This window comes from Pseudochaenichthys georgianus, chromosome 23 (assembly GCF_902827115.2).
Source record: "Pseudochaenichthys georgianus chromosome 23, fPseGeo1.2, whole genome shotgun sequence".
Classification (NCBI taxonomy): Eukaryota; Metazoa; Chordata; class Actinopteri; order Perciformes; family Channichthyidae; genus Pseudochaenichthys; species Pseudochaenichthys georgianus.
Window position 1 is genome coordinate 20,418,911 of NC_047525.1, and position 12,913 is coordinate 20,431,823.

The 12,913-nt window shown below is 42.0% G+C and overlaps 1 protein-coding gene across 5 annotated transcripts; it reads left to right on the forward strand.

Annotated features, from left to right (window-relative positions):
- Positions 1–113: 113 nt before the first annotated feature.
- Positions 114–12,546, forward strand: trim24 (tripartite motif containing 24). Of its 5 annotated transcripts, XM_071201775.1 has the most exons (20): positions 117–203; positions 533–838; positions 1,307–1,425; positions 1,523–1,670; positions 1,986–2,118; positions 2,211–2,327; positions 2,447–2,561; positions 2,649–2,795; positions 2,888–3,002; positions 4,035–4,216; positions 4,322–4,612; positions 6,301–6,423; positions 6,543–6,693; positions 6,878–6,935; positions 8,163–8,289; positions 9,360–9,637; positions 10,342–10,453; positions 10,597–10,671; positions 10,785–10,946; positions 11,092–12,546. In XM_071201775.1, exons 2-20 carry the CDS (start codon positions 565–567, stop codon positions 11,662–11,664), a joined length of 3,300 nt encoding a protein of 1,099 aa, XP_071057876.1. In that variant the 5' UTR covers positions 117–203; positions 533–564; the 3' UTR covers positions 11,665–12,546. The 5 variants fall into 5 exon arrangements, with proteins under 5 accessions (XP_033930885.1, XP_071057877.1, XP_071057878.1 ...); XM_034074994.1 differs by having other exon boundaries at positions 114–838; XM_071201776.1 differs by having other exon boundaries at positions 114–838; positions 4,322–4,600.
- The last annotated feature ends 367 nt before the right edge of the window (positions 12,547–12,913 follow it).

Genomic DNA, 12,913 nt, shown 5'->3' on the forward strand with positions numbered 1-12,913 from the left:
AACCCGATAAACCACAATATCTTAGTTACATGTAAATCTGGAATTTGACCACTGGCTTTTTCTCAGAAGGGTTTTTGGCCTCAATCGGGCACTGTAGCTTTAAAATACCGCAGTGCCGTCTGGGTAGTATATGCTAAGTGTTATGAGCAAAGAATAAACAGATGGTCGCCTTTTCTATGGACATATACGCTTCAAAATACTATGTATGTAACGTAATTTTAATTTACAACCGACTTTGCGCTGTTATATTTCTCCTGTTTGAATAGGAAACGCCGCAAACTGAGGACTCCCTTGTTTATCGTCTGTTTTATATGTGCAATAAAATGAGCTACATTGCTAATGTAGCATTGTAGACGGAAACAATTAACAGTTACACTCCAACTGTTATTGCTAAGTTAAAAACAAACGGCTTTGAGGGATGGAACCACTATGTCTTTAATGTGTTAAGGCATAGTATTTATATTCCTTATGTGGCTTGTTAAGTCAGTAGGATATCCTTTGTTTCCAATCGCCACGCTATACTGATTGCTAGGAAGGAATCGGGCATCAGCAGGGTGGGGGAACATGGATGAGAGTGCCGAAAAGGTTGTCACCGACGATATTGTCATTATCGTGGAAAACGAGGCAGAAAGTTTGCCAGCCGAGGAAGAGAGGCTGAAACAGCAAGGCACCTTCGGGCTCATGGATACCTGCCCCGTCTGCAAGTTGAGCTTCCACAACAGAGAGCCCAAACTACTACCATGTCTGCACTCTTTCTGCAAGAGGTGTCTCCCAGCCCCCTTCAGGAGTGCTGATCCAAGACGTGACACGCAAGGTCAACTCGACAACAACAAATCATGTGAGTAAAGTATTGTTGCAACTCTGATACCAGTTTTGATGATTGCTGTAACTCTGACAGAGAAGCTCTTTATCTAGAAATGACACAGATTGGGCTAGCTAGCAGAAATGTAAGTTATTGACAGTCTAAAAATAGTGTCCATTTTTTTTAAATTTGGTCCGGATGATGTGGACAATAGTACATTTCAATATCTTTTGACTTTGATATCATATGGCATAGTTTTGGGGATTATTGTTGTTGCTGTCAGGATACACAGCTGAAAACAGCATTTGAGACCAGCATACACTTTTATGTATTATGTAACTAACTAACATCTTGTCTCAAATACAAAGTCAATACCAAAACACAGCCTGTCTCTGTGTCAATATCATATGAAAAGCCTGAGGGATTACTTTCTTGCCTTATGTCACCCAGCTAATTAATGTTGGCAGATGTGAGCTTTAATAGTGGATCTTGTCTCTTCAACAGTGGGTGCCATACGATGTCCAGTATGCAGACAGGAATGCTGGGAGATGGACATGTTGGACAATTTCTTTGTCAAAGATTCTGCTGAGATGCCGAGCAGCACCGTGGAGAAATCCAGCCAGGTTAGACCTCCCTTTACTCTCCTCCCGACTGATTGTTTATATGACACCCCTCTCCCCTCTCCCCAAACTACAATGTATTTATTTTTGGCTTTTACAGGTGTGTATGAGTTGCGACGACAACACAGAGGCAACTGGTTACTGCGTTGAGTGTGTGGAGTTTCTGTGTGTGACATGTATCGAGGCGCACCAAAGGGTCAAGTTCACCAGGGATCACACCATACGCCAGAAAGAGGAGATGTCTCCAGGTAGTGTGTGTTTACACGCCATTAAGTCAAGAAATACTCTGCAAAAAGAAGAACGTAAACCAATTTAGATGTTGCCTGCTTTACTGTAGCGATTATGAATTGCATTGTTGCCGTCAACTGTAAGCTATACAGTGTGTTTCCATGACAAACCTTTTACCTAGTTGCAACAACGAGGATAATTAATTGCCTTTAAAACATGTAGATAAACTGATCAGTCACTTTCTTTTGGTGTTTTAAAGCTAAACTAATTATTCTAGAAACCATAAGCTGACTATGTTTCTCTATGTTCTTCATTTCCCCACGTATGTTTCTCAGAGGCAGTAGGTATGTCCACACAGAAGCCTGTGTTTTGTGATGTCCACAAGCAGGAACCGCTGAAGCTGTTCTGTGAGACGTGCGACCGGCTCACCTGTCGGGACTGTCAGCTGCTCAAGCACAAGGATCACAAGTAAGCGGATTTTGGACTAAATTGAACCGGGCCAAAAATATTTGTCATAAAAATGAACTTTCAGGAATAATTATACTTTTCTTTTTGTCCAGTTACCAGTTTTTGGAGGATGCGTACAGGAACCACAGGCAGTATCTGGAGAACATGACGCAGCAGTTGCAAGACAAAAGAAGGGCCATCGCGGAAGTGTCTGGCTGTATCAGCAACGGGTAAAATCCTGTACAGCTTGAACTTAATTAGAGGATCGACATTTTTCATACTTTAAAAACGTTCAAGATTATTTGTATATTGTATAGACTGATGCTTATATCCAAATTCCCTTCCACAGACTCCAGCAAGTTGATGAGAACCGGAAGTCGGTCACTAATGAAATAAAGAAGTCCATTTGTGGCCTGATCATGGAGATCAACAGGAAGGGGAAGATTCTGGTTAACCATCTTGAGGTATGTTTAATACGCATTGTTTAGTGGCTTTTAAAAGACTGTTATGACCTTTAGATTGATTATTAATCATGATGCATCTTCACCTAGGCTCTGACTAAGGATCACGAGATGGGTTTGAAAAAGCAGCAAGACGACGTCAACTCCCTGAGCAGGCACCTGGATCATGTGATCAACTTTACCAAATGGGCCACAGCCAGCCACAGTGGAACAGCCCTGCTGTACTGCAAGAGACTGGTGGGGGACTTTGACTTCAAACGGCCATCTGAATTACTCTTCACTATATCTTATAATCTCCGTTTTCTTTAAAATGTCTTTTTGTTTTCTAGATCCTCTTTCAGATCCATTACCTAATGAGAGCGAGCTGTAATCCCTCAATCGTCCCTCAGAGTTCTGTTCGCTTTCAGTGTCGCTCTGGTTTCTGGGCCACCAATGTAGACCTTGGTAAGACTTACACTTAATCTACTTTATGAGTGACTTAACATGTCTGTGTGCTCTTGTATCTAGGAAACAAGTTATTTAATCTCCTTCATTTCTTTATCTCGTGTTTTCTGTTTACATAATCTTCTCCTCTTGATTATATTTTTGGTTAAGTAATAACAAAAAACACTAATGGATAATGTTTTTTTCAGCATCTCAAACATTTTTAAGATGCTAAAAAAACAATAGAGTTGCATTGTGGGTAATGAAGGCACCGAGTTTTGAGAAAGTCTAATGGGTGGAATTGAGAAAAGCAATATCTCTGGTTCATCCATCGTGTCTCTGACAATGGTTGAGTACTCTCCTAAGGCTCTGTCTTTTGCTGGCAGAAAGAAAGCCTCCTCCCATCTTCTTTTATGTTGCTATGCCAAAAGTGTCTTGACAGCATACCAGCGCTTTTCTGAAAAGTTGAAATATTTGTTTGACTTGAAGTGCACAGAGTGGTTTTCCCAAGACTGCTTCATGTACTCACTCCTTTTTGAAAATATTTGAAAAAGATGTTGTTGCTCAGACAAATACACTATTTTTACACATGCCTTATATTAAAGGTGGGGTAGGTAATTTTGGAGAAACCAGCTCGAGTGCGCTAGAATTTGAAAATACACAGCCGGAAAAAATCTGCCACTTCCTTACAGAGCCCCTCCTCCAACACACACGAACGTGCACATGACCAATGAGGGCGCGAGATAAGTTTGTGCACAGATGGAAGGCTGACAGGCAGGTAGGCCATCCAGTTATTTTAGCCGGGCCGGTTCAGATGATTGGATGTGCTTTTTACAGTACAAGGCTTCCACAGATGACATTTTTTAATGGATTTTTTGTCAAAGCACTTAAGATATTCATTGCTATCGGCTTGTTAAGAGCATTCCATGGAATATTACAAAAAGTGTATCTCGAGCCGGTTTCTCAAACTTACCTACCCCACCTTTAAGCTTAGTTTCTCCCAAGTCCTGCTGCTGATTATTAAATTGCTGATTGTGTGCTTCTTTTCTCCAGGTTCTCTGGTTGTAGAAAGGGGCCCTAGCACCCGGCCGCCCAACCCCAATCCCAACCCCAACCCCACCCTCAACCACCCTACCCTCAACCACCCTGCAGGTCCCAGAGCAGAAGCCCCCCCCGGAAGTATGTCCGCCTCAGCTCAGCAGCGACAGAGCACGCTGGCTCAGCTCCAGATGCAGGTAGGACTTTCACCGTACCAATCCATTAATTATTGTTCAATGCTCCTTTACTCTCTGCTCACTGCTTTTAACCATGTACTCTATTGTCATCTATTCCATTGATAGACATCTGTTGTTCCTCTGTCCAAGGTGGACAAGATTTCACAGCAGCCCCAAAGGCAACCCCCCCCTAACCACTGGTCCTGGTACCAAAATGTCAGACTCCCAGGGCTCCCAGGGCCCCCCGGTCCCCCACCCCCAACCAGACCCATCCACGGAGGGTCCTCCCCCTCCCAAGGCCCCCCAAGCATGGCACAGCCAGGCCGCAGATACGGGAGCTCCCAGCCCAGCACTAGAAGCCCCACCTCCTCCATGCTCCACAACACAGGCTTCCCCTCCCATCAGGTCAGTGCGCAGGTAAAAGATGACGATGTGTCGTGTGAGGAATGTACTGTATGTTCTGAATGCTAAACATGTGGAAAGGTTTTGTAGTTTGTGCCAGAGATGGGGACTCGAGTCTGCGACTCGGACTCGAGTCGCACTTAAGTCACACACACAGAGACTTCAGACTTGACTTGGACTCTTGACCAAAAGACTTCAGACTCGACTTGGACTCGTGTGTTGGGACTCGTGAACAATCATTGTGTTTTCTATTTTTGGCGTATTAAAGGTGGGGTAGGTACATTTGAGAGAAACCGGCTCGAGATCGCTAGAATTTGAAAATACACAACCGGAGATAATCTGCTAGAGGCTGCTACTTCCTTATAGAGCCCGCCTCCTCCAACACACACGAACGCGCACATGACCAATGAGGGCACGAGATAAATGTGTGCCCAGATGGAAGGCTGACAGGCAGGTAACCCATCCAGTTATTTTAGCCGGGCTCATTGCGCAGACGTGCGCGCCTCTGTTACTATCTCGTAGTAACACAACGGCGACCGGCGGCACACCTGCGGCTGTACCGCTTGTAATTAGGTTCAACTACAAAAACTTCGAACAAAACGCCGGCGGCACCAACAAAAGGAGCGCACACTGCAAAGTCTGCAATATCAAAATCAAGGATGCTGGCGCAACAACGTCGAATTTCATCCGGCACTTGAAAACTCACCCGGAGAGGTCAGTCACATTAACGCATATGGACGGTTAGCAAACATGTTTAGCTCAGCATCAGCTATGTAATGTTAACTTAGCTTGCTACTAGCTTTGTAACTGAATATTTGAAAAGATTAGTGAATTGCTTGTCACACTTGTTTGAGTTGAGTGGCGTTGACATCCAACTCTTGACATGACATAAAAAAGGTCGGTAACGTTAATCATTACCCGCTTTTAAGTACTTTTAACAGTTTCCCTGCGGGAGATTAATAAAGTATTTGTGATACTGATTTCTGATTCTGAGGTGTTTTGCTTATAAGTTGTTTGCATTTAGCTAAAGTGTGATGTTTTTCCTCATATTGCATTGCAATAGCCTGTTTAAAGTGATCATATAACAAACAACTAATCAGTACTGATACTGTATGCTAATAGATATAGGAGTGATAATAACACAGTAAATGCTTTGAATTTCTTAGATATAGCTGTGCAGTATTCTTAACAGACTGGATAGCAGCAGACGATAGAAGGCTTATTACAACCAGAAGAGACATGAGACTTTTATTTTTTTAGAGACTTGAGACTTGACTTGGACTCGTGACCAAAGACTTGAGACTTGATCAAGTCTCACCCCACAAAGACTTGAGACTTGACTTGGACTCGTGACCAAAGACTTGAGACTTGACTTGGACTTGCAAAAAAAGACTTGTGAACATCTCTGGTTTGTGCTTATTAAAGTGTCAAGTACCAAATTGCCCCCATTGGTGTTGTATTCAGCCCACTTTTCTTTTAATTACTTTGTTTTCTTTTTTTTTACATCGGTATTTTGTTCTCAATAAAAGTCTAAATGTTTCACTTGAAAATCTAATCATAAGTGGCCTAATATTGTTTATATGTAGAGGGTCTTTCCAGGATTTTAAAGGCCTACAGTTTCAGGCCCCAAACAGACAAACTGAATCCATTTTAAATTTTTTCTAAACCTACATTTGTTTGTCAACTTTTTCCTCTCTATGTAGTCTCTGAGAGAGCTGATCCATGGCTCCACCTATCCTCCTAAACCTATGGAGATGTTGCAGGGTGCGTCCCGCTACCCACCGCCTCCGTCTGCTGGAGCAGCTGCACACATGTCCCACCATCAGGTAGGCAGGAGAATGGAGAGGGACCTACTCTAGTCCAACGGGATTCCAGAGAGAGAAATAGTTATTGGTGTTTTTTTTTTGTGTAACTTTAACGAAGCCCGTTTTTTTGTTTCCCAAAGCGGGGCCTAGCGGAGGCTTCCTTCCTGAAGAGGAGTGAGGCAGGTGGATCCGTCCCCTCCATCACCATCTCCATCCCCAAACCAAGCTTCGCTCCAAGTCAAGCTTCAGCAACTACGGACAAAATGAGCACCTTCAATTACTTAGCAGCAGGTCATTATTACTCCTCTGATGTAGCAACAGCCATAAAGATCCTGTCCTGCGTCTTCAATTAAAGGGGCCCTTTTATAACACAAGACACGAAAGGGAAAACCCCCAAATGCACAATAGGGCCCCTTTAATCTTGTCATAACAACTTCGAAACTTAAAATGTTTTTTCTTGTCTTCTTCTCTCAAGTTCAAGCAAGGCAAAACTCCCCAATGGCCAAACCGTTTTCTTCAGACAGAGGCACAGGGTAAGAAAAGATCATTTAATCTGTCTTTATCACAGCATCTCCACTCCTATCACAGTTTATTTTTTAAATATTTGTCCACTGTTCTCTGTATCTTTTTATTTTATGTTGTATTAAGGGGAGTTCATTCTAAACCTATCAGTGCTGGACTGGTGTTTCCTTCCTCACTCACTTTTGTGTGTCACTGTGCTATCACCGCAATGAGTAGAGCCATTTAGGAGGGAAATTATTGCAGTGATAAATGGTAAATGAACTGTACTTATATAGCGCTTTATCCAGTCTTTACGACCCCTCAAAGCACTTTACATACTACATGTCATTCACCCATTCACACCCATTCATACAGAGCAGTACCACTTGCTCTAGGACCTAACATTCACACACATTCACACACCGTTGGCCATGCCATCGGGAACAACTCAGGGTTAAGTATCTTGCCCAAGGATACATCGACATGTTGACTGCACGGGCTGGGATCGAACGCACAACCTTCTGGTTGAAAGACAACCGCACTCCCTCGCAGCCACAGTCGTGATAGATGTCGTAAAAATATATTAAAGGTGCGCTGACATTTTCGAACATTTACCATCACACTACTAATCTTAAAGACTATTTTTACCATCTTAAGTCAGGTGTCTAGTGCTGAAGTGAGACACACAATGGTTCTTTTATAAATATGTATTATATATAGGGAGACCGTGGTTCAGTGGATAGTGTGCTGGACTTGGAATCAGGGGGTAGCATGTTTGAGTCCCACTGCAGTCAGCATGTCGTTGTGTCCACTTCACCCCAAATTGCTCCTGTGGGGATTGTCCACAGTACTGAATGTATGTTAATCGCTTTGGATAAAAGCGTCTAACAAGTGACATGTAATGTATTACATTTATGCCTGATAGACGCGTGAGAAGTGCTGCTTTTGATATGTGATTAGAAGCCTACGCACAACCTTGACATAACTTTAAATTGTGTCATGTTTTTGGCAGCGGTTGTGTGTAATCTTGTCCTGGTCTACACTGTAATGTTTCCCTTATTTAACTTTCAATTTGGAATATGTCCTTCTGACACCTATTTATTCAACTTTCTAATATTTATACAAGTGACATGTAAGTGATTTAGTGGGAAAAAATATTAAAATCACTGTCTGGTCTTCCAAACGCCAATGTGTATTTTTTTATTATATCATGGTCATAATTTTCCCTTCTATTTTCTCCGGTAATCTCTTTGCTGAAGGACGACTCCCTGGAAGCAGACTGCGGAGGCTCCAGCTGCTCCACCATCCAAGAGAAGAAGAAGAGCGTCACCGGGGCCAGTCATCGTCATCAAGGACGAACCAGAGGACGAGGATGAAGTCAGATTCGTAAGAGAATGACTCGCAAGTTACATAAGTCCCAACAAGGTTATAAAAGTTTAGATTGATATATATTGAGAATCGTTTCAGTTAGCATAGTGTGTATAGAGAGGCGAAGTCCCACCCATCTACTTCCGACCCATGGGACCGTATTTCGGAAAAAGTATGTATTGAAGTCAATTGGGAGAGAAAATGTATTTCTCGATCCCGTTTGAATTGTGCCACGAATTACACATATGATGTTTGTCAATCTTAAAAAATAATTTCCATGTCAAAAAAGTCACAGTTTGCGTTAAAACTGTTGAAATATAAGACTATGAAAAATACGCAACTAGAAAGACTACAAATCCCAGAATCCCGGTCCCGCATGCTGGCTCTTACGGAACAGACTAACTCCCCTTTTGTGTATGTACAGCTCTCAACACGCCCAGACTTGGAGTGATTTTCCCCTCGTTTAATACTTTCCGCCTCATTCTGAAAGAAAGAAGTGAAATCTGCCAACGTGACGGCCGTCTTGGTGTGTGGTGCGAGATGGGAGATGTAGTTCATTGAGTGGATTCACACACAAAAAAGTGTTACTTCACATTTTTACGACACATTTTGACTTGCAAAATTATCTTTTAAATTGACAAACATCATGTGTGTAATTTGTGGCACAATTCAAACGGAATTGAAAGATAACCTTTCTCTCCCCATTGACTTCAATACATACTTTTTCCGAAATAAGATCCCATGGAGCTCCCCCTGAAAGGGAGGGACTTCTGTGATGCACTTGCGACACAGCGCCATCTACTGGGATGTCAAGGTTGTTCAATTGCTTTTTAAAATTTTTTTTTATTGAGATTGGATAGGAATGCTTAATGCAGAATGACGTCATCAAGGCATGTCGAAGGCTATGTAAAATAAAACAAGTTCCGTCAATAGACTCGTACATAAGACAAATAAATATTTATTTCGTAAGCCCATGCCGTAACTCTTTAACACAAGGAATTTCCCTATGTTCGAGGCCTATATATTCACATATAAAAAAAGTGTCTTGGTGTCTAACTGCGTCTATCCCACGTCTTGTTTCCCTGCAGGTGCAGTCCAGCCTGCCGGACAGCAGCACCGGGGCTCAGTCGATTCCTCGGCCGCAGATCAAGGTGTCCATCCCGGTCTCCCTCCCTGCGTCAGAGTCTGGGAAAGAGCAGCATCCCGCAGCAGAGCCAGAGTCTGAGAAGAGGGCGGAGCCGGAGGAAGATCCCAACGAGGACTGGTGCGCCGTCTGTCAGAACGGAGGGGAGCTGCTCTGCTGCGACAAATGTCCCAAAGTTTTTCACCTGGCCTGCCACATCCCCGCACTGAACGAGTCCCCGAGGTGAGAGACCTCGGGGCTATAGATGCATAATTAAATGTTTCTGCCCACATGAATACGTTTGCAGTCATTATTTCTGCTGTGAAGGCACTTTATCTTTGAGAGTTATTATTTTGTCATAGAGTATATCCGGATTCATAACCACTGTTTCTGTGATTTACAGAATTTTAACATTACATATTTCACAAAAAATCGAATTATATCATCACGAATTGTAGAGATTTGTGTTCTTAATATTGTTGAGTGTTTCTAGATTTTGGGGGTATATGTTCTTTGAATGACTAAAAACCGTTTGAATGTTTCTTTCATTCAGTTATTATACTTGTCTTTATTTTGTTTACAATAGTATGAATGAAAGAAATGGTAGAAATATGTTTTTTGAGGAAAATATTTTACAAAAAAAGATATTAAACTGCAATTCTTCAGTTTCTTGTTGTCAAAATGGAACAATGTTGGGCCCTGTTATAATGCGTCAGAAATATCACATGTTATAATATGTACAGTATGCCGTATTCTGTCACTGATAATGTAAATTCAGCCTGCTTTACATTTCTAAAGAGCTTCCTGATGGGTATTTTGATAATCTGTTCTTAGGTCTTTTACTTTCCTAACATTGGCTGGTTGTGCAGACAGCCCTTCCAGCAGCCACATACAGAACACTTTTGAGCATACTAAGCAGCTTCTCTTGTCCTGGTGTCTCTTCACAGCGGGGAGTGGTTCTGTTCGCTCTGCAGAGACCTCGCCGCTCCTGAGATGGAGTACGACTGCAAGGGCAAAGACGACCCCGTCTCTGAGGGATTCCCGCCCGCAGAAAGAAGGGTATAAATAACTGTTATTTACCTTTCTGTGCACGATTTCATTACTTAAGCCTGGTTTGTATAGTCAGTCTTTCCACTGTCTCATCAAGCATCTCCATAATATGATACATTCAATGTTTGATTTAGTTATTTTTCAATTTACAGAGGTGTGAGAGGCTGCTACTGCGTCTGTTCTGCAATGACTTCAGCACTGACTTCCAGCAGCCCGCTACTCCATCAGTAAGTTACTGTATTTTGAGACAGAAGTCAAAGTTGTGCTATTCCTCTTTGGAAACACATATCAGTATGTTTATATCAGGTGTACGAGCTGATAACGTTATTTTCTAATGTAGGAGACAAAGAGGTACAAGGAGCTGATTAAGACCCCGATGGATTTGTCGATAGTGAAGAAGAAACTGGAGTCCAAGGCGCAGGGAGGTGAAGGCTATAGCGGTCCAGACGGGTTTGTCGCAGATGTCCGGCTCATATTTTTAAACTGTGCGAAATACTACAAGGTAAACACTTTTATAACGGATATCTAAGAAAAATGATTGTAATATAGTCGTGTCTAATGTCAAAACTCCCCAGTGACATTTCTTTCTTTCTTTAAAGTACATACTCTATCATTTTCTCCTCTATTTGTATGCACTGTCTGTACAGGCGACCTCAGATGTGGGGAGTGCAGGTCTGTACCTGGAGGACTACTTTGAGGAGCAGGTGAAACTCGTCTACCCAGAAAGGCTCTTCCCCGGAGGGAGGGAAGAGCAGATGATCCCCCCTTTGGAGGACGAGATTGAGGAAGAGGAGGAGATGATGGGGGAAGGCATGGCTCCCATTGAAGACGATAAACCGATAAGTCCTGCAGGAGAAGAAATCCCCCCTGTGGAAGAGGACTCGACTGTGGAAGAAACAACAGTTCCAGTTGAGGAAAATAAGTCTGAGAAGGAAATGGAGACGGAAATGGAGACGGATGTAACGGCAGCTGAGGAGGGAGACATGCTTCCATCAGAGGAGGCAAAGCAGGACGAGGAGACACCTGTGAAGGAGGCACAGAGCTCTCCAGCTGCAGATAGTGAAACAAAAGACAAGTCAGTTCCCAGCTCCCTGGAAAATGAGAGCTCTGACCTCCTTACAGACACAACTAAGGATCCCCCGGACACCCAGAAGACGGAGTCGGCTCCTGCAGACACAGCCAAAGAGGGGGGGAGTGATCACAACAGAGAGGCGCTGTAGAACAAAATGGATGACTTTAGTCTTCCTCAGAATTGGCCCCAGTGGGGACCGACATTTGCTGCAATCACACTTTTTTGAAAAAACTATTATATTGACAATAGGAAAGAAGTACTGCTTCACTACATTTAGTAGCAGTCATGCAGTTTATGATAAAGGGACTCTTTTTTTGCTGAAGGTTGTAATTGTAATGTATCATAGACTATTATTTACAGGAATGACGACACGGAAAAGCACACGCATACGTTTATTGGTTGACAGGATCTCGTTTTCAGATAGAGAAAAGGATTTTGGATTCATTATGCATGCAAGATGTCTTGGTATAAATAGTAATTCCTCCATCTTCAATTGACAGGCTCATGAACAAAATAAGTTTTCTTGTAATACTTTTTATTTTATTATTATTATATTAATGCTATGTATACTACTTTTAGGGTCGCTGTAAATTGCGCTGCTCGGTTGTTTGAGAGCGAAACTTTAATTGCAACTATTATGGAACCTTTTTTGTGTTGCCAGTTTGATGCCTCTTATCCCCCTTTCCCCAACAATGTGATATAAAACAGCAGCCTTGTTGGATTTTAGAACAACTCTTCTGACATTATCACAGTGTTCTTCCAATTATGTCCTTGCTCTTCTGCAGCATGATTATTTTCACATAAGATTAAGCCTTTTTTTTTTCCTTTCCTAAACCTTCCTGTATTGCCATCAAGAGAAAATAATGAAAACTTCCAGTTTAATTTAGATGATTTGGTCGAAGAACCTCGTTTTTTAAAAATTATTTATTGAGGTTAAACCTATGAACCCTCCGCGGACAAACAATGTTGAGAAATAAAAAATACCTACTTTTACAATATTTGTAATAAACAGGGTTACATGTTAATCTTATTTGTGCTTCGCTCCCATTATTGTCATCTTTTTTGTCTTAATTTTTACTGTTTTAATAATGTAAGATGCTGGTGCAAGATTGCTTTGAGGGGCCACGAGTTGATATAAAATAAATAGGAAAACAGAAAAAAAAAAAATGTAAACCACACAAATGTATGCTCATGTTTAACCTCATAACTTTTGGTTGGTTTCCATTTTACATTAGTTCATAATTTTTACATAATCTGAAAAACTGTTTTAAATGTCAACACTCGAGGATAAAGGCAAATGCTGCGTTCAGGTGCTCCTTGGATGCTCGGTTTTCTGACTTCATTGATCACCGTTCCACCAAATTGCATTAAAATGGTGCTATAGCTAGATGCTAGGT